This window comes from Hemiscyllium ocellatum, chromosome 3 (genome assembly GCF_020745735.1).
Source record: "Hemiscyllium ocellatum isolate sHemOce1 chromosome 3, sHemOce1.pat.X.cur, whole genome shotgun sequence".
In the NCBI taxonomy this organism is placed as follows: domain Eukaryota; kingdom Metazoa; phylum Chordata; class Chondrichthyes; order Orectolobiformes; family Hemiscylliidae; genus Hemiscyllium; species Hemiscyllium ocellatum.
The window spans coordinates 29846816-29872441 of record NC_083403.1 but is presented as its reverse complement, the minus strand read 5'-3'; the positions used below and the strand labels follow the sequence as shown (position 1 = coordinate 29872441).

The following is a 25626-nucleotide window of genomic DNA, read 5'->3' as shown; positions in this document are numbered from 1 at the left end:
TTGCCAGAGCTCCTTGATGCCACACTGAGTCAAATGTAGCCTTTATACCGAGAACAGTTACTTTTACGTCTTCTCTTGACTTCAGCTCTTTTGTCTATTCTTGAAGAAGGCATCGTAATGTCAGGAGCTGACTGATCCTGGTAGAACCAAACTGAAAATCAGTCAGCAGTTTATTGTTAAGCAAGTGCTGCTTGATAGCACTATTGATGACCGCTTCAGTCACATTATTAATTAATAAAGGTGGACTGATGGGGTACTAATTGGCTGGATTGGATTTGCCTTGAGTTTTGTGTATAGGACATACCTGGGCAGTTTTTACATCATCTGCTACATGTCAATGTTTTAGCATCACCTGAATAGCTTGCCTAAGGGGACAACCAGTTCTGAAATAAATGTTTTCAGCAATATTGCTGGAAATTGTCAGGGCCCACTGTGCCATCCAGTATTTTGATCTGTTTTTGATATTATGTGGAATGAATCAAATTGGCTGGACACTGGCAGCTGTGACACTGGCGACCTCTGGAGGAGATTAAGATAGATTACTCAATCACAAATCTTTCAATCTTACCTTTTGCACCCCTTTGTGATGTTTTGGGCATCCCCATCATTGAGGGGGGGGGTGTTATTTGTGCAGCATCCTCCAACACAGGATGTTGTAGGACAGCAGAGCTAAGATCTGATCTGTTGGATGTGGATTCACTTAGCTCTATCATCTTTTGCCTAAGCTGATTTGAATGTAAGTAATCCTATATTGTAGTGACATTAGATTGACATCTCATTTTTAGGTATGCCTGATGCTGGTGCTGCTCCTGGTATATCATACTGCACTTTTCATTGAACCAGGTTTGATTCCTGTTAGAGTAGGGAAATGCATCGCTATGAGACTGAAGAGTGCCTTTGAGTAAAATTCTGCTGTTACTTTGATCCCTCCTGGATGCCCACAATTGAGTTGCTGGATTTGTTTGAAATCTATACCTTTCAGCACAGTGGTCATGCCACACATCACAATGGTGTAGTTCATCAATAAGAAGACGGGACTTCATCTCCATAAGGGTTGTGCGATGGTCACTCTTATTCATAGTGCCAAAGACAAACACATCTGTGGCAGGCAGATTTGCGAGGATAAGGTCATGTATGCTTTTCTTTTGTTAGTTATCTCAACATCACATCCCACGGACTCAGTCTAGTATATAATATGTCATTTAGGATTGAACCAGCTTGCTTAGTAGTGGTGCTGTGAAGCTAATCTCAGTATTGAGGAGACACTGATGTCCCCACCCAGAATGCATTCTGAGCCCCTTCACCCTCTGTGTTTCCTCCAAGTATTATTCAACATGGAGGAGCTTTGATTCATCAGTTAGAGGTGCAGGATGGGAGAAGGGTGTGTACTAATCAGCAGGGATTTCTTTACCCACGTTTGACATGATGCATGAGACTTCAAGGAGTCCGAAGGAAATGTTGAGGACTCTCATGCAACTCGCTCCCAAATGTATACCAATATGCTATACCTTGGCTGGGTTTTCCTTGTCAATGGAACAGTTTACATCTAGGGATGCTGATGGTGCTGTCTGTAAGGTATAATTCCATGAGTATGAATGTGCCAGGCTGTTGCTCATCTAGACTGTGAGACAGCTCTCCGAATTTTAACACTAGCCTTTGGATGTTGGTAAAAAAGGCTTTGCACAGCCCACAGGGCTGATTTTTGAATGCTTCAATTGAAGCTTAACTGCACTCTCGGGCACTGCATTCTAGATGATAACAACTCACGGTATGAAAACGATAATCTTCATTTGCTTGTTTGGTAAAATAGTCTAAACCTGCACCCTCTTGTCTCAATAATTTCATGAGTGGGGCAGTTTCTCTCTATCCACTGTGTCCAGATATTTCAGGATTTGAATACTTCGATCTTCCTTTCTTTCTCCAAGGAAAATAGTTTGGATAATTTAGGACTGGCAATTTAACTTAAGTTCTCCACTCATGGAACTAATCTCATGAAACTTTTCTGCACTCTCTTTCATGCCTTCACATTCTTTCTAAAATGCAGTGTCAAAACTGGATGTAATGCTGCATTTCAGGCCAAATTAGTATCTTAAGAGTTATACCGTTTATCTTGTTTTGTCTCTCCATTTCTTCCTACTAAACTACATCAGCTCACATTTCTCCACTTTGAAATCATCTAGCACCTTTCAATCCATTCCACAAATTTGACTGTGTTCATTTGAGATTCTACAGTATTCTCTTCACTGCTACCAGTGATTTTAAAATTCTGAAATTTGTTGAAATTGTACCCAGTATCCTAAGATTTAAATCATAGATATGTAAAACACCAAAATAGACCCTTTGGTCTAATTTATTCATGCCGACCAGATGTCCTTACCTAATCTAATTCCATTTGCCAGCACTTGCTCCATATCCCTCTAAACCATTCCTGTGTATACACCCATCCAGATACCTTTTAAATGTTGCAATTGTACCAACCTCCCCCACCTCCTCTGGCAGCTCGTTCCATACACAAGCCACCCTCTGTGTGAAAAAGTTGCCCCTTAAGTTTCTTTTAAACTTTTCCCCTCTTGCCCTAAAGCCCTTTAGTTCTGGACTCCCTTACCCCAAAGAAAAAAGCCTTGTCTATTTATCCCATCTATGCCCCTCATGATTTTATAAACCTCAATAAGGTCACCCTCAGCCTCTGACTCTTCAGGAAAAACAGCCCCAGTCTATTCAGCCTCTCCTTGAAGCTCATATCCTCCAACCCTGGCAACATCCTTGTAATTCTTTTCTGAACCCTTTCAAGTTTCACAACATCATTCCAATAGGAGGGAGACCAGACTTGCATGCAATATTCCAAAAGTGGCCTAAAGAATGTCCTGTACAGCGCAACTTGACCTAATCACTCCTACAGTCAATGCTCTTACCAAAAAAAAAAGGAAAGCATAAGAAATGCCTTCTTCATTATCCTACCTACCGGCGACTCCACTTTCAAGGAACTATGAACCTGTACTTCAAATCTCTTTGTTCAGCAACACATCCAGAACTTTCCCATTAAATGTATAAGTCCTGCTCTGACTTGTCTTTCCAAACTGCAGCCAATGACATAGATCAGCAAAAGCAAAGATCCCAACATTGAATCCTGGGAAACTCCATGACAAAATCCCTGAGACATTAATCATTACATCTCTATTTCTTGTCACTCAGCCAATTTTGTATTCATGTTGCTACTGTTCCTTCTTTATCATGAACTATAAATTTACTCTATGAAATGTCTGTGAAAGTCCATTTACACCACAGTGTTACGACACAGACACAGACAGCTGAATCAAAGCAGCCTGTACCTCTATATTCATAACACAGTAACATTAAAAACATTGAAAACTCCTAATGTTCCAAAAGAGATCATTGAATAACTAATCCTAGATTTTTAAGTAATTAATTCCAATTTTGTGTCTTTGATTTCATTTGATTTGATTTATCATTGTCATTGTACTGATGTACAGTGAAAAGTGCTATCTTATGTGCTTTACAGGCAGATTGTTGTATACAAGTGCATCCGGGTAACAGAACAGAGTACAGGATATAATGCTACAGCTGCCGAGAAATTTGTCTTAAGCAAAAGACTTAATAATTTATTAAATATATCATAACTTTAGCAGAGAGAAGCCAGACAAGGTGATCTAATTAATGTCTATACCTCAAACCCAAAGAAATTGTTTTCTGTCCCATTCACAGAAAAAAAATAGACAAACAAGGTTAAGGTATAAATAAAACAGGCCAGATTATGCAAATGTTTTTATAATGTTTAACAGGCATAGATGTGGATCCCTTGATTGCTTTTTGCAGAAAAGTTGATATGGGTCACTATTCCAGTTCACTCAGTAAAAATATTAACATTTTTAAATCAGCTTTCTACTCTCTGGGTTTTTGGAAGGTTGTGTGGGAGATTGGGCAGAGAGCTTTCAAATCATTATCAGCCAAGCTCAACTCCACAGAAATCGTCATTCAACTACAACTCTAGTCCTGCCGTCGTGAGAGTAAATATCTTTTCCCAAGGCCTCAATTACCACTCAACATCTGTCATCTACTTGAATTTAGCTCACTTCCAGAATTGCTGGAAACAATACCTTTTTAATAGTCAACCTCTGCTACCTCTTTAAACACAATCCTCTTTCCTCAGGTCACTGTATCTGTGGGAACTCTTTTAGTCAAGAATCAGCCTGTAATTAACCTCTAGGCCTGACCTCAAACACAACAAAAGCTTGTTTGGTCTCTTAGTTTCCCTTTTCTACAAGAAATAGTTTGTAAAGTCCACAAGTCACCTTTAGCAAATCACCTAAGCAAAATTGGTCAAATAATGTAAATAAAACTAATGAAAATTTTCACGTGGGTTCAAAAAACATCAGTAACATTATTCTTATTAAACCTTTCTATTACCTATTCAAAGAGCTCCAGAAAGTTAGTTAAATGCCAACTTTAAGAAAACCATGCTGGCTTTCATTAATTAACTTGCATCTATCCATGTGACCATTCATTTTCTCCAAGACTATTGATTTTAGAAGTTTTCCCACCATTGAAGTTAAACTGATTGCTGGGTTTACCTTTATACACTTTTTTGACCAACTGGAACATTTGCTATTCTCCAGACCTCTTGCACTACCTCTGAGTCTAAGTAACATTTAAAAAAATTACAGTCAGTCTCTCTGTAATTTCCACTTTCTTCACTGTCCAAGTAGTAGTCACTTAGTGGAACAGAACTTCAATATTGCTTAAGAAAACACATTCTGTCAAAGAGTTTCATCTTGCCCACATCAAGACATTATTATTAGGTTGTCTTCCTATCTGCAAAGAACAACTGCCTGTGCTTTGACGTAAATAGTTTCCAAAACATGGCACACTATGGTCAGTACTGACAATCCTTAATTTATATCTGTAATTCTTAGCACACCAGGGATTACTTAGCAATTATTGTCGACTTACATCTAATTTGGACACTGTTTTTAAACTTCTGCAAGGACATCCTGTTCTTGGGAATGGTCAGAGCCTTGTCGGTTGAGAATAGTCAACGGGGCATTTTGCTTGATACACACCACCACTCTTTGGGACAGAGGCCTACATTCCTAGCATCATGCCAGCAATGAAATTCATATGCAACATTAAACAAAAACCCCCCACAGATGCTGGAAATCAGAAACAAAATCAGAACTCCTTCAGAACAAGTCACTGGATCCAAAATGTTAATTCTGCTTTCTCTCCACTGATGCTGCCAGATCTGCTGATTTCCAGCAATTTCTGATTTTGTTTCATATGCCACATTACTCAGTTATGCAATAGGCAGAATATCTTTTTGCTTTGATTGCAACAAATTGTTTGCTGGCAAACGTGGAATTGCTGCATAGCAGTGCTATATCACTTATACTTAAATTTTTGAGCTCTTTTACCCTCTAGGGTAACCTGATGATTTGATAATTTCTTGTTGTGTATCACTCAAACTCATGAACAGGCCTAAGGCTAGCATCTTCGATCCTAAAAAATGCCCAATTTTTTGCAATGTGAAAACCTTTGACTTTTTTTCCTTCAGTATCCTTGGATACATTTCATTGGAGTTATCAACTTGAAGTATTCTATTTAAAACCTCTTTCTTGTTAATTGTAAAATTTTCTCTGTATTACAATAGGAAGATAAACTAATGAAACATTTGTAGTGTTTACAGGACCTATATCTCTTCAACATAACTTAGTACTGCACTGTGTTGGAATATCTGTCATGATGGGTTACTGAGTAATCTTTCGTAGAAACACATAAACTGCTCAATTACTGCCTCATAAATGCTTTAAGATGAGCTCATAAATTTTAGCTTTGTTCACTCCACAAGTCAAGTGGAGTTGAAGGTTTCTGGTGATTTTCTTATTTTGGGGATTATCCAAGAAGCCACTCAATAACTCAATTTTCTATTTCCGATTTATGAACAGACTTACTTCAGACTTTATTTCCAAATTTACAAAGAACACAGGCAAATCACCTAAATTGACAATAATCTTTAAAAAAAAAGAAACATTGAAAATAGAAGCAGGATTAGACCATTTGGCCCTTTGAGCCTGCTTCGCCACTCAATATCATTATGGCTCATCATCCAACTCAGTACCCTGTTCCAGCTTTCTCCCCATACTCTTTCAACATTTGCAAAAGGAGTCTGATCCCTTTAGTCCTCAGAAATATATCTATTGTTAGCCTCAATTGCTTTCTGCAGCAGAGAATTCCACAGGCTCACCACCTGTTGGATAAAGTAATTTCTCCTCATCTCAGTCCTACATGTATCCTTAAACTGTGACCCCTGGTTCTGGACTAACTGGTCATTGGGAACATCCTTCCTGCATTTACTCTGACTAGTTTTCTGCATAGGTTTCCATGATATCCCCCCTCATTTTTCTAAATTCCACTGAATATTGTTCTTACGTATCCAGGCTCACATCATACATCAGTCCTGCCATCCCAGGAATTATTCTGGTCAATGTTTGCTGCACTTCCTCCATATTCAGAACATTTTTCCTCAGGTAAGAAAATCAGAACTGCACACAATACTCAAGGTGTGGTCTCACCAAGGCCCTGTACAATTGCAGCAAGACATCCCTGCTCCTGAACTCAAATCTCTCGCTACGAAGACCAATGTAACACTTGCCTCTTCATTGTTTATTTATACTTTTTGTTTTCTCTGCCAACCAATTCTCTCTCCATCTCAATACTCTCTGCCATCACATGTGCTTTACTTTTGCACGCTAATCTCTTAGAGGGGACCTTTTCGAAAGCCTTCTGAAAGTCCAAGTAAGCCAAATTCACTGGCTCCACTTTGTCAAGTTTACTAGTTACATCCTTGAAAAAATCCAATAGATTTGTTAACCATGATTTCCCTTTTGTAAATCCATGCTACCTCTGTCTAATACTGTCACTGTTTTCAATTCTTTTATAATGGATTCTAGCACTTCCCCCACTACCGATGTCAAACTAACCTGACTATAATTCCCTGTTTTCTCTCTCCATCCTTTTTTAAATAGTGGGATTACAAAAGCTATCTTTCAATAAATAAGAACTCTTCCAGAGTCTATAAACTCTAATAAGATGACCATCAATTCATCTAGTATTTCTAGGGCCATTTCCTTACGTTCTCTAGAATGTACTTTATCAGGCCCTGGTGATGTATTGGCCTTTAATTCCATCTATTTCCCCTACATTAATTCTCTACTAAAACAGATTTCCTTCAGTTCCTCCCTTCAACTATACTCTGTGTTCCCCAATATTTTTAGGACATTATTTGTGTCCTGTTTGTAAAGAGAGAACCAAAGCATATGTTTAATTGCTCTGCTGTCTCTTTGTTCCCCATTATAACTTGAACCCAAGTTTCCTGGCTCAGAGGTAGAAATACAATGACCGCATCACTCTTCCACTTCCCTGTGTATTAAGTAAGTTTTATCTTCATGTTCATCTTTTTATGATTCATTAATTGTTACAGCTTGTCCTCAACAAGAAGGATATATTCGCTCCCTTAATTAATTTGGTCTACTTCTGTTCTTATTTTTTTACGTTCATACGCATGTTCATGTAAACCACTGGAGTATTCAAGACATTAGAAATTATGTTTCAACAGATTAAAAATGCATTATAGTTTCTGCCTTTTGTGATTTGTTAACATGTTCACCGCCTTATGGAAAGCCAATAATGAATATCTTCTGGGAGTCAACCTTAAAATAAATTTCTCTCTAAAACAATGGTAAAATGTTCTATAGCATGCGGATATGAACACATCTTAAAATTAGCATAATAAATAACATTTTCTAACAACAGGCAGTCGCTATCTGGTTATTCATATAACGGTACATTTTCAGTACACATTATATATTGATGCACAAAGTCTGACGAATGTTAATGTTAACTTGAGAACACTGCACAATTTGAATCAACCTCTCTATTTGTTCCTATCAAATATTTAACATGTCTTTCTCTCTCTGCAGATGCAGAGAAAAATCTTTAACAAGCAAGTCTGAGAAAGTGACAAGACACAGACAAAACACAGTAAAAAATCGAATTTTTGAAGTGAATTAATTATTGCCTGCTCCTTGCTAATAAAACACTTAATTACCTGTTAAAAATTGGAATGTTTTGCAATAAGTAATATGCATTGTTTACTTTCAAGTTTGTATTGGATTTTCTTCATAAATTCAAGCAAGCATGCTTTCGCAATTCACTGCAGCAGCTGCTCGTGTTAATAATTGTCTTGTGTTTTTCACTATTATTAAACAAAACACCCGATAGAAATACCAAACTAATTCCTAGCATGGATGGTTTGTCCTGTAATAAAGATTAAATAGCTTGGCTGTTTATTCATTGTAGAATGAGAGGTGATATTTAAGCATACAGATTTTTTACAGGAATTGACAGGGTAAAGCAAAAAAGATGTTTCCCTTTGGCTGAGGTGTCTAGACCAAGAGGACAAAGTCTCAAGAGCCAGGGCCATTAAGACTGAGATGAAGAGGAATTTCTTCACTCAGAGAAAAATGCCTCTTTTGAATTCTCCTTGTAGAGATGCTCAGTCATTGCCTATGTTCAAGAATGAGATCAATAAATTCCTATGTATTAGCAATATCAGGGGATACAGGGATACTGCAGGAAAATGGTATTGAGGTAGACGAACAGTCGAGATTTACTTGAATAGTGGAGCAGACTTGAGGAACTGGATATGATCCTATTTCTTGTATTCTTAAAATTTGTCATGAAAATGCATATTAGTCAATATTAGTATCCATTAAATATTTTACCTACCAATGTCAAAAGGTACTTTCGATACATCATCAGAGGACTGTACTTTATATTTTACTGCATCAGTATCTAAATTAAACATAAAAACAGAAGATGTTAGCATTATATAAACAATATCTTTAAAATAAATGGATTTGAATGTTACATTGACTGTTTACAGATGGTTTTATGTTCTTTATAAAATAAGGACAAACACAAATACATTAATCATGTGCGTTTGCTAAATCTTTCAGATTTTGTAATGATTCTTCACTGAGTTAGGAATAAATGTAACTTATATTAGTTTAATTGGATTTTCATGCACTAAATAAAAGATTATTTGTTGTATCACGCAGTTTTAAATTCGAATACTTATATAAAGACAGTTTCACTTGAAAAATATCAGTGTTTTCATTTAAAAGATATGCAAATAAAATCTTTCAATTTGCTTTCTGAATGCAGATTTGGGAGTGAACAACTGGTAGCGTGGCATGTTGAATTCCACGATATTTGAAGAATGAAGAAAACTCTACAAGGTAGAACTTTACAGTAACATGGGAACAGACAGTTAACCATAAAACCTGTTTTGCCATCAATTAGATCATGACCGATCAACTACATTAATACAGAAAAGTGGCATATCTCTGCATTCCTTGATGCCACTCAGCTCCAGAAACCTATCAATTTCCACCTTGAACACAGTCACTTGTAAAGTTCTACAGTCCACTGGGTATAGAAAACCAAAGAGTTGCCACACTCAGTGAAGAAATTCCTCCTCATCCCAGCCATAAATGGTCTCTCTCTTATTTTGAGATTAGGTCCACTGGTTCAAGACTCGCAAATCAGCAGTGAAATCATTTCAAAACCAACTTGTTATGTCCTGTAAGAATTTTATAAGTTTTGAATAAAATTACTTCTCATTCTTCAAAATTCGAGAGAACAGAGACCCAGTTTCCACTATCTCTCCTCAGAAAACAAATCTTCCAAACCAGAAGTCAGGCTGACAAACCTTAATTGCCTTCCTTCGATAAAGAGACCAATACCTCATTTACAATTTCAGTGAGGCTCTAAGCCATTGCAGGAAGACACCTTACTTGTGGCTTGAAAATCCCTTAAGGAAGGCAAATGAGGATGGCCAACAAACCATTTGCCTTCCTTATTAATTGTTGTATTTGTATGCCAGCTTTTAGCCTCAAAGAAACATAAGAAAACATATTTTGGCCCACTGAATGTGGCTCAGTGGCAAATTAGTTAGCAGCACATCCTGTCACTAAGCTAGTCCTTTTTCCTGTCAGAAGCTGTTTCTTGACTCAAGGATACTCTGTCCTTGACTATTTTCAGTGGGATAATAAACCAGACTGGGCCCTGATCAGTCTGGTTTGGTACACAGATTAAATGATTTTGCGAGGCCTTTTGTCTACATGTAAACAGATGAGACTTCAAACCAAAGTGGTCATGTTTTAGAAGTGACTTGTATAATGAAAGGGAAGTGGTCAGCTTTCTAGCTGAGCAGTTTAGTTCAGTCCTGAACTGGTAAGGAGTTTCACAGTGAGCTATGTGGAAACTCTCTCCCTCTCTCTTTCTGCCTTTGAACTTCAACCTGTAAGCATGTGTTCCAGTTATACTGGATTTTAAAGGGAGGTTGCTTCTTGGGACTGTTGTATATGTTCGGAACAGGATAATTAAGTCTAGTTTGGATAGACTGAGTTCTGTAGGAGTTCTTTATTTTGTTCTTCGTGTTTCATTGTGTAGTTTTGTGAATAAATTTTTTGTCTGTTTTAAACCTGGTAATCAGCCTCATTAACTTAATCTGGGTAATTTTCACTGTACACTTATTGAAACAAATTGCAAAGTTATGGTCTGTGCTGCCTGCTTAAGAATGTTTTGAGTGGTCTGGCCTAGTCTATAACAGGCCTCACGGTGCCAGGAACTTGGGTTTGATTCTAAATTCAGGCAAGTGTGTGAAGTTGCATATTCTTCCTGTATTTGCGTGGGTTTTCAGTAGGTACTTTGGTTTCCTCCCACAAGCCAATGATGTGCAGGTTAAGTGGAATGGCCATGCTAAATTATCCCGTAGTATCCAAGGATGTGTAGGCTAGGTTGGTTAGCCATGGTAAATGTGGAGCTACACAGATGGGGTGTGGGCAGGAGGCAACTGGGCAAGATGCTCTTTGGAGGGTTAGTGTAGACCTGATGGATTGAATGGCCTCTATCTGTGCAGGCGGGATTCTGTGAATCTGTACTGCCAAAAATACACTACTACCTCCACTAACTGCACTTCCCTGCAAAAGGCTCACAAATGTTATAACCCTACATGTGTTTATCCAAGTACTTTTTAAATGTTATGAGGCGACCTGCCTCACCTAACCTTCCAGGAAATGCATTTCAAATACCCATCACCCACTGGGTGAAAAAAGATTTTCCTTAAATCCCCTATAAAGCTTCTGCCTTTTACTTTAAAATTTTGCCCCCTTATTAATGACCCTTCATCTAAGGGGAATAACTGCTTTATATTCAAGAGTGTGGTGTTGGAAAAGCACAGTAGGTCAGGCAGCATCTGAGGAGCAGGAAAATCGATGTTTCAGGCAAAAGCCCTTCATCAGGAATTAGGCCTCACTTTCACCTCTTTCGTACTCACTTTTGCCTGCTTTATATTCACTCTGTCAATGCCCTTCATAACCTATACATCTGAATCATATCACCCCTCAAGCTTCTCTGCTCCAAAGAAAACTGCGCGGGCCTTTACAACCTCTCTTTGTAGTTGAAATGCTCCATTCCATGCAACATCCTGGTGAATCTTATCTACACCTTTGCAGTACAATCACATCTTTCCTATTATTTGCTGGTCAGAACTGCACAGAGTACTCCAGGTACGGCCTAATCAAAGTTCGATACAGCTCCAAAATATCCTCTCTGCTCTTATAATCTATGCATTAACTAATAAAGGCAAGCGTCCCATATGCCGTCCTAATTATCCTATTAACCTGTTCTGCCGCATTCAGGGATTTGTGGACAAGCATCCCAAAGTTCCTCCGGGTTCCTTTGAACTTCCTCGTGTCATGCCATTCACTCAATACTTCTTTGCCTTTGTTACTTCTTCCAAAGTGCATAACTTCATATTTGTCAGGGATAAATTTCTTCTGCCATTGATCTGCCTATCTAACCAATCCATTATATCTTCATGTAACCTAAGACCTTCCTTCTCAAGGTCAACCAACCAGCTAATCTTTACGTCTTCCGCAAACCTACTTATTATCCCTCCAAGATTCTCAGCTAAATTTATGAATATCTCAAACAATGAGGGATCCAGCACTGCTCCCTGTGGTACACCACTGCATGCTGGACTCCAGTCACACAATCAACCTTCCACTACTTCCTCTGTCTCCTATCACTAAACCAATTTTGCATCCAACTTGCCTAGTTACCCGGATATCATGAACTTTTATCTTCCTCATCAGTTTCCCACATGGGATTTTGTCAAAGGTTTAATGATTCGTGAACAAGGATATCCAGGCCCCTTTGGATGCCAAAACTTCCTATTTAAGATAGATTCTGCTGTTTCTATCAAAGCAAATAACAATCACACTTAAATAAAAGCAAAATTATGCAGATGTTGGAGATCATTAAAAAAAAAGTAAGTGCTGGAGAAACTCAGCAGGTCTAGGAGCATCTGTTGGGAGAGAAAAACAGAGTCATTGGACCTGAAGCAGTTATTCTGCCATGGAACATGGTGAGCATGACTGACAACCTTATATTCGTTGTGAGCATAATTCTTAACATATTCAAGATTATTCACTAATGTTGTCCACATGCAGAATCTCATCTAACATGGGACACAGCACTTAGAATTTTGTAAGTATGAACTGATTCGGAATGGTCAGCAGGCCATACACACAGACACACACTCACAGACACAAAACGAATCTGCCTCCACAGCTCTCTGTGGAAAAGGATTCCAAAGACTCTCAATCCTCTGAGAAAAGAAATTCCTTCTTATTTTAATCTTAAACTGGCTTCCCTTAATTCTGAGACAAGGCTCTGTGGCCTTAAACTCTCCCGTGAGAGAAATACCCTCTCAGCATTTACCCAGTCAAAAATTCAATATGTTTCAATAAGGTCACCATTCATTCTTCTAAATTCCAATGGATAGTGTCCCAACTTGTTTAACCTTTGTTCATAAGAGAATCCTTCCATACAAGAGATCGTCTCTGAACTGCTTCCAATAAACTATTTAGCAGGCTAAAAAAGAAATTTGGCAAGAGTCAGTTAAGTAAAAAAGAATTGAAAAAGTAACGAATCAAGATAGGAGCAATGTTTCAATGAGATTGAATATCTGAAAATGATAATGTCGTTTTCCTGTTTACAGAGAGTCATAGAGATATACAGCATGGAAATAGACCCTTTGGTCCAACTTATCCATGCCAACCAGATATCCTAACCTAATCAAGTTCCATTTGCTAGCACATGGCCCATATCACTCAAAACTCTTTCTATTCATATACCCATCCAGATGTCTTTTAAGTGTTGTAATTGTACCAGCCTCCACCACTTCATCTGACAGCACATTCCATACATGCACCACCCTCCAAGTGAAAAAGTTGCCCCTTGGGTCCCTTCTAAATTTTTCCTCTCTGACCCTAAAACCTATGCCCTTGAGTTCTGGATCCCTTACCCCAGGGAAAATGCCTTGTCTATTTAGACTACCCATGTCCCTCATGATTTTATAAACCTCTGAAAGATCATCCCTCAGCCTCTGACGCTCCAGGGAACACCTTTTCAAATTGACTTACATACACTTATATATTATCTATAGTTTTTTTTATTTATGCAATTGACTTGTTTTCTTATGTAAAGAATTTTGTATGCATGTGTCCAGTAGCTAATTACCATTGTAACCAACTGCAAAAATACAGAACCTGTTAAAAACCAAGCGTGAAGCCTTCAGATCAGGAGACCCACTCAAATATGAGGAATCCAAGTATGACCTTCGCAGAGCCATTAAGACACCCACGGACCAATACCGTTCCAAACTCAAGACCCAGACAGATACCCGGTGACTAAGACAAGGACTGAATGACATCACTGGTTCTAAAAAGAGACAGTGCAAATAGCAGACGATGACACATCTCTCCCAGATTGTCTTCTGTGTTCGTTTTCCGCAGAATTTCAGAGGAGAGGTAACACCTATTCCAACAAGTCCTGACTGACCTATCCCAACAGTCACTGCATCAGAGGTCAGATCAGTTTTCCTTTGTGTGAATCCAAGGAAAGTGATGGGACCAGATGGAGTTTAAGGACATGCGCAGGTCAACTGGCAGAGGTCTTCTCAGTAATCTTCAACCTCTCCCTGTTACTATCCCTGCCTGTTTCAAGAGAGCCAACATCATCCCTGTGCATAAGAAGGCTCATGCAGCATGTCTCAATGACTACCGCCCAGTGGCCCTAACTTCGGTGGTCATGAAGTGCTTTGAAAGACTGGTCATGGCATTAATCGACTCTAGCCTCCCCACTACTCTCGACTAGCTCCGATTTGCCTATCGGACCAACAGATCCACGTCAAATGCCTTATCACTTGCCCTTCACTCCTCCCTAATACATCTTGACACCAACAACAGCTACGTAAGAATCCTACTCATTGACTACAGTTCAGCCTTCAACACTATTATCCCCTTGAGACTGATTACTAAACTGAGTGATCTCAGACTAAGACCCACTCTCTACAACTGGATCCTCAGTTTCCTGACCCACAGGCCACAATGAGTAAAGATTGGGGACAATATTTCATCCTCACTAACACTCAACACTGCAGCCCCCCAGGGGTGCGTACTCAGCCCCTACTGTACTTGCTGCGAACCCATGACTACGTCGCCAAATACCAGACTAATGCCATGTTCACCGATGACACCACCATAGTCGGTCAAATCTCAGATGGCGATGAAACAGACTACAGATGAGAGGTGGAAGACCCGGAAAATAGGTACACTGAGAACAACTTAGCTCTCAATCCCGACAAAACCAAGGAACTCATTATTGACTTTCAGTGGGATGTGACTTATGCCCCCCTACATATTAACATTAACAGCACAGAGTGGAGAGTGTCAAGCTCCTGGGATTAGTTATCCACAACAAGCTTTCTTGAACTCTTCACGTGGACGCACTGGTTACAAAGGCCCGACAGTGTCTCTTCTCCCTTAGGCAGCTGACATGACAGTGAAGACCTTTGCCAACTTTTATATGTGCGCCATCCAGAGCACTCTGTCTGGATGTGTCACTACCTGGTATAGCAACTGTACCATTCAAGATCGGAGACGGTTAGACACTGGCGAACTCAGCACAGACAATCACAAAGGCCGACATCCCATCTATAGAATCCATCTACCGTTAGCAAGAAAAGGCCTCCAGCATTCTCAGAGATCTATCCCACCCTGGCAATGTTTTTCTACAACCTCTACCATCAGGGAGAAGGTACAGAAGCCTGAACACACGCAGCAGCTGGGTTTGAAACAGTTTCTACCCTACTGTTGTTCGAATACTGAGTGGACTCACAAACCCTTTACATTTGCCGGTACCTGGGTTTTTGTTTTGCCGCTGTTTACCTATTATTTACTTATCTATGCTATTTTACTCTGTGATCTGTCTGTGTTGCTCACAAGGCAAAGCTTTTCATTGTGCCTCGGTACACATGATAATAAATTCAATTCAATTCAATTCAAATTAGCCTTATGATATATCAAGGCAGATTTCACACATGGATTTGTCTTGACCAGGATTACCATTAGCTGATATCAAAACACTACAAGTAGCATTCTCAAAATCCCCCGATAAATTTGTCAAACATGATTTCCCTTTCACAAATCCATACTGACTCTGCTTAATTTTACAATTATTTTCTAAGTGCTCCGCTGTCACATCCTTTACATCATTTCCTAATGACCGATGTCAAATTACCAGGCTTGTAGTTCTCCAATCTCCTTCTCTTTTCCTTCTTAAATATTGGGGTTACATTCACTACTTTTCAGCCCTTGGAAACCTTTCCATGATCTACACCATGCTGAAAGATAATCATCAACCAATACATCTGCTAATCACGATAGCCATCTCCTTCAACACTGTGGGATGTAGCTAATTTTTTTCCAGGGCATTTATCAAACTTCAAACTCATGCAGAACAGAAAAAGGCCCTTTAGCCCACCATTTCTGTGCCAATCGACAAACACCAAACTATACTAATCTCAATTACCTGCCTTTGGTAGGCAACTTACTATGCCAAGGCATTTTAAGTATTCATCCAGGTGCTTCTTAAATATTGTGAGAGTATCTGCCTCCACCACCCTCTCAGGCAGCACTTTTCATATTTCTACCACTCTCCAAGTGAAAAAAAATCTTTCACAGATCTTCTCTAAACTACTTACTCCTCACCTTAAAATTTATGCTCTCTGGTCTAAGGCATGTTTGTCAAAGGGAGAAGATTCTCTTGATCTACTCTCATAATTGTGTATACCTCAGTCAGATCCCCTCTCAATCTCCTCTGCTCCATGAAAAATAAATGCAACCTATCCAGTCTCTTCTCATAACTGAGAGTTTTCATCTCAGATAACATCAGTGCAATTACATCCTCCTTCACCAGAACTGCACAAAGTATTACATCTGTGATCAAACTAATGTTTTATAAAGTTGGAACAAGATTTCCTTCCTCTTACATGCTATGCCCAGACTGATGAAGGCAAGCATCCTATATGTCTTCTTCACCATCTTATCTACTTGTATTGACATCTTTAGGGATCTATGGACTTGTACTCCAAGGTCCATGTGTTCCTCAGTATTCCCTAGGCACCTATCATTCATTGTATATGCTCTTCCCTTATTAGATCTCCCAAAATGCTTATGTTTGTAGAACTACCACTTTCTTAAATGAAGTAATTTTGCTTCATCAGTTTCACAAGTTCCTTGTGTTATGAGGTGTCGAGGTATACTGTAGCTTTAAGAGAGAGAGGAAGCTAGCAAGGACTGACTGAAAGTGTAGAGTGTCCTGAACAAGTTAAAAATGTAACACGTGGTCAAAATAAATAGCTAGAGTTGCATTGCCATGGATCAAAAACAAATTCAAGTTCGGCCAATCAGTTTAAATTATGCCCCAGATACCAAAATCTAATCAAACCAATGGAACAATCCAATGTTTTGAGGTACAAAACCAGGCATTTTGAACAGTTATGGGAGAACTGCCAAGAAAACCATCAAGCATCGATGCTAGCTGAATAGCTCTCTGAAAAGTACCTGTTCATTTGAAAGACTTGTGAAGCAGAATACTGAAGAAAAGGTGACAGAGTAAAATCCAAAGAGGAAGATACAAAGAGGAGATTCATCAGCTGGCTAGTTTTGAAATATGAATTTTTTGTAAATCTTAATTGGGGTTTTTATTAGACCAGTATTGTAGAGTGGGAGGTAAAAGATAGGTTTAAGAGAAATGAGTTGTAAATAGTTGTTTAATGTTCTCTTTTGGACTTAAAAAATAAAATTGTTAATATTTACTTTAAATAATCACCTCAGGGATAGTTCTTTCCTTCTTGAAATTTAACAGATTACGACGCAAGGTGAGCTTCTCTATGTGTCAGGTTTAAATTAGCAGACAGGTATACCCCGTATCGTAACACTTGGTTAGCTAATACCTTTGGAAGGTTTTGTGTATCTTTTACATAAGATCTTGTTTCAAAATTGTTCAAAGAAAATCATAGAAGAGTGGTCCATATATATAAAACAGTGGGCTGAATCTCACATTTTTCTTCACTAAGTGTCAGTTGTATCAGTTTTTTTGGATTGGTTTTCGTCATGAGGCCTAGTGAAATTTCTCACCATATCTTAGCAATTCAATTCATTTACTACGTACCCCACTCAAACGGTGTTTGATTCTAGCCAGCATACTAGCCCACGAAATGTTATTTTAAATATTTTAAAAGGCAACCATTATCCTGATGAGCACTGGTGATCTAAAACTGCTGCTCTTCATCACAGAACTTTGGTGAAGAGGACGATAGCTTTGTGATTTTCTGAATAGTTCCTGAAAATGCTTGGGAAAGGGGCTGGTAGAGTAGAAGAATATTTTCTTCCTAGAGGACTGGCAGAGGAAGCCAAAACACCAGTCTCTGGTCCAATGCTACTAGTCCAGTCTCCGTGGTGCTCAAGAGAATAGTCCATATAAATATCATGATATGGAGATGCTGGTGTTGACTGGGGTAGATAAAGTCAGAAGTCATATGACATCAGGTTATAGCCCAATAGGTGTATTTGAAATCACAAGCTCTTGAAGCACTGCTCCTTCACATTAACTGACAAAGGAGCAGCATTCCAAAAGCTTGTGATTTAAAATAAATCTGTTGGACTATAACCTGGTGTCATGTGACTTCTGACGTACAAATAACAGCAGGCTGAACCTTACATTTTTTGTTCACTAAATGTCAGTTGCATCAGTTTTTAGAGGGTTTTTTGCTGTGAGGGCACTGCTAAGCCAACAGTGCTGTAAATAAGTCAATGACTTTCTCTACTCCACCAGGGTAAGTGCCACGCTCTTCATTTTGCTACTTCACACACACTCTACCTTTATTACTACACTCAATCTGTACCAAGCCCATGCTCTGACACTCACTATTTCAGTACTGCACGCAGCGTATTCTTTTAATTGCTGTCACTCCTCTTAACCAATCTTCACTTCCCATAACTTTAACCTTGCATTGGCTCCGCATTGCCTATTTGGTTGCCTGGGCCACTTTCTGACAATCTGCAACAGTACTAACAGTCATGTCAAACAATTTCATCCTATTCAATCCCTCTGTTTCTCTCATTCTGGGAGAAGTCATTCCACAATAGATGAGAAAGGGCCTGGACAGATGGATGGGCTTCTGAAATTCAGCTCCTCAGTCACTATAAGGTGAGAATGCCAGCTGTCAGAGGAGAAGATCAAGACTACTCTGTGGGGATGTCAAGCCATTCATGGCCTGGCAACCAAGTATCATTATTCATTCAACTGCAACTATCATATTAACCCAATGCCAGTGTCATTTGTTGCGAATACTTCTAACCATTGACAATGTTGTCCTCTCTGTCATGTCTTACAGGTACCAGCAGGACCTTCACGATCTCAGTGCAGAAATAGCATCTCCATCAGGGGCCATCTCCTCAACCCCAGAGGGTGACAATACTGAGGCCTCAGAGGAAGTATCATCATTGCTGTATCTTATATTCCCCCATCAACTCAGAGACTGACACCTTGATGAAAGTGTCAGGCTTCATGTTTACGAGCTCTGCAGCTGTCTGGTTAAGAAAGGTCCCTGGCCTCTGGTACTTAAAGAACTGCCAGAGACCAGGCACCTACTCCATCCTAGCTCTAATAAGTTGCTTAATTGTCCACCAGCATTCACAACCAGTTGTGGCAGGCTTGCAGTTACTATGATTTGGTTCAATAATGTGTGCCATCTTTATGAATTTAATCTCATTTCTTATTGAGCTAATCTATCTTCGAATTCAGTCTTTATAGGTAACCCATTAATGCCTTGAACAGTCAAAAAGCTTTCTTCTGGCATATTCCCACAAATTCTGTGATAGCCTCATAAGTCACCACAATTGTTTTCTGAAGATAATGTATGATGCTATCTGATCTTTTAAGCATCTTTGTCTTTTCCAATCTGGATTGTTGGAGAAACAACTTTTGAATTTTCAATTTCTGACTTATTCTCAAATTCTTTGACATTTCTGTTTCACTCTCTATGTCCTTCAGTGATTTAAGTATGCTTTACTTCAATCATTTCTGTTATTGAATCCTTTCAATATATTAACATGACACACTCATCGATTCTTTCTCTTGTTTGGTGCACTCATTGCATACTTCACATCATTAAGTTTATTTTTGGTTGGATATGTTCCAGTGAACCTTGCTTTAAATGGTTCCACAGAAATAAGTAATAACGTCATAGCACCAGCAACTGCATTTTGTACTTTGGCCTTTTCATCTGGTCTAATTTTCATTGTTTGTTGAGCATGTTCCAGATGCTTTTAGCCAACTTTGATCAGTTGCTCTCTGAAGGGTATCTCTGATCTTTGGTTTATTAACTTCTGTTTAATCAATTTAAATGGTCCTCTTACTTCATGCCTGAATATTAATTCAAAAGGGCTAAAACCTGCATATTCATTAGGAGTATCCCTAATAGCAAATAACAACAAAGAAATTCCCTGATCCCAAACATTATGATATTCCTGGCAATAAGCTCCAATCATGGTTTTCAAAGTTTGATGCCACCTTATCCTGCCACCAAGTCACCCATGATTAGAAACATAAGAAAACACCACCTGTTTGAAAAATACTCAGATTCCAACAGTCTGTTTTTCCTATATTAGTTACTTTCGTAAGCAGATGTAAATTGTGCAATTCTGAGACTAGTCAATAATTCTTCTAAAAGGCACTGCTTCAGGAAATTGCGTGTTAACTGAAATAACTCCACAGAGGCCGATATCCTGCCACCAAGTCATTGATACTGATCCAGCTTCCTCAGAGCCAGCTCTGAGTGAACAGAACCTCTGACACTCCTGTTCTTATCTGTCAGACAGTGCTCCCTGATTGGACCAGATTAACAGCCCCAATCAGGGAACCCATATTCTATGAGGTCCACCCGGCTGACCTCATCACAATCATTAAAGTAATATTCATAATTGTCAAAGACATTGCTTCCCATTCTTGAATTGAGGTAGGGATCAGACCCTGTCAAACTTTTTTTAAAAGCATGTATCAGATTTAAAGATGCATGTTTAATTGAGGGTTGGAGTTTCCCCACTACCTGACATGAATAGCATGTTTGTCAAAGTTTGACTACATCTTTATGGCAAATAAAATTGTTTTAATAACTTACTTCTCATAATTCTAATGTTTTCTTAAAATTTAAGAAACCAGTCTTTGGAATTTTGTGAGACACTTGTGTGACATCATGATGCTCAGCTAGAACTACCACCTAATGGACCACTGCCCATTCTTGATTAAAACTTTGTTTTCCAAATAGTAACATTCAGATTTATCTCTGATTCAGTCTCTGAGTAGCATGCTTAGTACACATTTTCAGCAATTAACTCCATTCGTCACACTGTCATTAAAGAAGATGGAATAAAACATGTTGGCCTCATTCCCTTTACGTTCATCCTTTGTGGTGAAAAAAAACTATATCTACCAAACCATCTCCCTGAATTATAGACTCCTTTCCTGTTTAATTTCCTGTCCTGAAATCTCATGAAGGAGCGTCGCTCCAAAAGCTACTGTGCTTCCAATTAAACCTGTTGGATTATAACCTGGTGTTGTGTGATTTTTAACTTTGTACACCCCAGTCCAACACCGGCATCTCCAAATCCTGAAATCTCATGATAGTCACGAACAATGCAGGATGAGCTTCTTGTAACATTTCAGTTTCCTCTCCTGTTATTGGTTGTTCTAAAACCCTTAGTGAGGCCAATATCTTGCCAGGTCATTTTACAAAATAAAATGAATTCCTTCTATTCACTATTCCCACTACAACTTCTCCATTTACCAAGTTACTCTTTAATCCAACACTGTATAATGAAATTTATTGCAGACTCTATGCATACCTCCAATTGTTATTTTTTCTTCAATAACCCCTTCAGAAGACAAGTAGCTTTTTCAGCCAGTATCAGTGACTTACTTGGTACTGTATCTTATTATGCAGAGCATTTACGATAAAGCAGATGAATTAGCTGCAAAAATGGATTTAAATAGGTATGATTTGTTGTGATTGCAGAAATGTAGCTGCGGGTAACTATGAATGGAATATCCATGGGTATATATGTTTTTTATGAAGGACAGACAAAGAGGAGAAAGAGGCATGTTTGCAATGTAGGTTAAAGACTAAATTAGCGCAATAGTGAGGAAGGAAATTAACTCTGGTCAAGTTGAATCTATATGGGTAGAGTGTGGAAACCCCAAGGAGCAGAAAGCAATAGTGGGCAATGCATATAGACCTCAAATTGTAATAGCAGTGTTGGGGAAGGCACATTAGAGACGCAAGTAATAAAGGTACAACAGTAATTGTAGCCAGTTTTAGTGTGCATGTAAAAATCAAATCAGTATCTCTCACACTTTTATTAGTTTACCTCCTTGATTAGAACCATAAAAAATACCTCCTAATTGAAAAAATACTCGGAAGCTCCAACAGTCTGATTTTCCTTTATTAGAAAAAAATAATTTTCATGACAATCCTGAGTCATTTCTCATATAGTACCTTTTCAGGAAATGTGCTGTCTTTGTAGTACTGATACAGTGTAATGCCAGTAATGTAGTTACAATTCCCATTCCAGCTGAGGTTACCATGAAAGCCTCTCTTTCTTAAACTCTCCCCTAGCCTGAAACATGGTGACCTGCAGGTTAAACCACCAATCATCTCTCTAATGAGCGAGCAGCCTATATTTTGGTAGAACTAGGGTAACTTCATTTTACAGGTTTAATGCTGACTTCCATTCCTTATTCCTCGTCTGAAGACTCGTTTGACATCCCTTAATCGGGAAGAATGTCCTGCAGCACAATCATGGTGAAGCAGTCTGAGAAGAATATCCTGCAGCAGAATTGCAGTAACAGAATGCAATGATTTTATTGAGATTTGACCCATGATGCCATCCTGGTTATTCTCTAGAGGCATACTGAAATAAACATCGATTGTGTCTGGAGGACCACCAACTCAGTGAAAGACATTCTTTTGGTCGGCCTGAAACTTGTTGATGTTCCGGTGCGAAGAGTTGACCTTGACCGAATGTTGCAGACTGGCATATTCCAAGGTCTAGGAATACATGCTGAGTGATGCATTAAAACTGAAGCAGTTGTGCAAAGGTACAGTGGGGAAAGATCACAGGCTAGGGTCTTTCTCCCAAAATATAATGAGGGTCTGTTATGTTTCAAGGTACCCTTGTAGCCTTAATAGGAATGAAAATAGTCTATTTTTATGGTTCAATAATTTTGTTTTGTTACAACCGGATGCAGGTCTGATGAGGAATGTCAAAGTTCCACTAAATTTTCTACAAAGTCTATATGGCACTGATTTGTACTTGTTGAATTTGCTTACAGATAATTTATGAATATAGAATATTTTTGAAATGTAAGAAAAGTCTGGGAAGAGTGTCCTGCAGCAGTACCTTAATTTAGATTTATAGTTTGCAAGCTCAAATAGTGCAGAGGACAGAGAAGCATGGTCCTAGAGTAATTAACATTATTTGACTTTAATGGCAGATATATCAGATCAATCATGGTTGGAGAGATGGTGCAAGGGGAGGCCTTCAGATTCCTGGAACACTGAGATCAGTAATGGGAGACATGGGATCAGCACAAGCTGAATGGGCTGCACCTGGGCAGGATTGGAATTGATGTTTGAGGGAGAATCATTTGTAAGAGGAACTGGAGAGGATTTAAACTGAATAGAAATCCATACACAAAATCAGAAGAGAGGAAAATGAGGGCTAAAGCAAAAGACAGAATGGGAAATAAGAAAAGTGTCAAGCAGAGAATTCAAGGGCAAGAATCAAAGAGGGCCACAGTGCAAAATAATGTAAATGAGACTAAGAATGTTAAAAAGACAAGTCTTATGGTACTGTATCTTATTGTGCAGAGCATTTACGATAAAGCAGCTGAATTAGCTGCAAAGTGGATTTAAATAGTTATGATATTGTTGTGATTACAGAAATGTAGCTGCGGGTATCGAGGAATGGAATATCCATGCGTATGTATGTTTTTTTACGAGGGACAGACAAAGAGGAGAAAGAGGCATGTTTGCAATGTAGGTTAAAGACTAAATTAGCGCAATAGTGAGGAAGGAAATTAACTCTGGTCAAGTTGAATCTGTATGGGTAGAGTGTGGAAACCCCAAGGAGCAGAAAGCAATAGTGGGCAATGCATATAGACCTCAAATTGTAATAGTAGTGTTGGGGAAGGCACATTAGATATGCAAGTAATAAAGGTACAACTGTAATTGTAGCCAGTTTTAGTGTGCATGTAGAAATCAAATCAGTAACAATACCACAGAGGAGGCATTCTTGGAGTATCAAAGACCTGGTTTTCTGAATCAATAGATTGAGGAATCAATTAAAGAGCAGTCATCCTGGACTGGATATTGCATAATGAGAAAGGAATAATTGGCATTCTAGGTCTGTGATGCCCTTGGGGATAGAGTGACCATAAGATGAGGGAATCCTTCATTAAGGTGAAATGTGATGTAATTGATTCTGAGACTAGAGTCCAGAATCTCAATAAAGAAACTACAATGGTTTGAGGCTCTAGCTGGCAATGAAAATTAGGAAATGTTACTTCAAGGGATGATGGTGGATAAGCATTGCAAATATGTTTAAAATGCATGGATAAAATGCAACAATTGTTCAGTCCTGTCTGGCACAGAAACAAAACAAGTGGCTCAACCAGGGCTAATGAGGAAAATTCAGGATTGTATCAGAGTCAAAGAAGTAGCGTACAAATTAGGCAAAAATGCTGCAGATGGAAGGATGGGGAGTAGTGTTCACTAGAAACATGGTCAGTGTGGGACCTCAGCAGAGTGAGACGAAAACGGAGTAAGTCACTCACAAATTATTATTGAAAATTTGATTTGTTTGAAATTCAGTGCAAAAGAGGGCAGAGTAAACTATGGTTTACTGCAAGAGGTAAACTCCAGAGCTAGAGAGGATGAAAGGCATGGATCAAGAGACCGACTTGCTGTGAAACGAGAAACCATAAACCACAGCATCATGTGATTACAGGAAAAGAGGGCTAATTGGTGAGTAGGATTGGTGAATATTTCAAAACTTTAAAGTAAAAATAAAGTCTTCAGTTTGTGTTGTTTTTCATTATTTTAGTAAAAATAACAGCTTATGTATTAGTTACTTATGATCTCTTTTCCTTTTAGTTTATAAGATGGAGGTACTGAATATTAATTAACTGGCAAAAGACTGCAGGAAGCTCCAGAACAAAGGATTTTGTAAGTCTTTATCCATGAATCGCAAACAGCTAGAATCCAAGTTCTCTAAATATATGTGTATCCCTTCAACAACTAATCCACCACTAACATCAGACTCATCAGTCTATATAGTTCCCAGGCTTCTCCTTGCAGTGTTTCTTAAATCAAGGCACAACATCAGCCACCCTCCAGTGTTCCAACATCTCTCCCATGCCTGTAGATGATACAAATATCTTTGCTAGATTGTCCTTACTTTTTCCCTCGTTTCCCACAATGTCCTGGAATACACTTGATCAGGTCCTGGAATACACTTGATAAGATTATGAAAGGATTGGACACTCTGGCAGCAGGAAACATGTTTCCGCTGCTGGGTGAGTGCCGAACCAGAGGACACAGCTTAAAAATACAGGGTAGACCATTTAGGACAGAGATGAGGAGAAACTTCTTCACCCAGAGAGTGGTGGCTGTGTGGAATGCTCTGCCCCAGAGGGCAGTGAAGGCCCAGTGTCTGGATTTATTATAGAAAGAGTTGGATAGAGCTCTCAAAGATATTGGAATCAAGGGTTATGGAGATAAGGCAGGAAGAGGATACTGATTAGGAATGATCAGCCATGATCATATTGAATGGTAGTGCAGGCTCGAAGGGCTGAATGGCCTACTCCTGCACCTATTGTCTATTGTCTATTGTCCTGGGGATTTATCCACCTTTATGCCTTTTAAGAACTCCACCACCTCCTTCTCTGTAATGTGGACTGTTTTCAAGATATCAATATTTATTTCCCCAAGTTCTTCAGCTTCTGTGTCTTTCTCTACAAGAAAATACTGACATGAAATATTTGTTTAGTATTATTCCCATCTCCTGTGATTCTACA

The 25626-nt window shown here is 38.8% G+C and overlaps 1 protein-coding gene across 1 annotated transcript in view; it reads right to left on the bottom strand.

Annotated features, from left to right (window-relative positions):
* The window catches only part of ak9 (adenylate kinase 9), a 269696-nt gene that overhangs the window by 146653 nt on the left and 97417 nt on the right, over nt 1-25626 (bottom strand). Inside the window, exon 15 of the mRNA XM_060854563.1 lies at nt 8803-8868. Coding sequence (XP_060710546.1) covers nt 8803-8868 — 66 coding nt within the window. The remainder of the gene's footprint in view (nt 1-8802; nt 8869-25626) is intronic.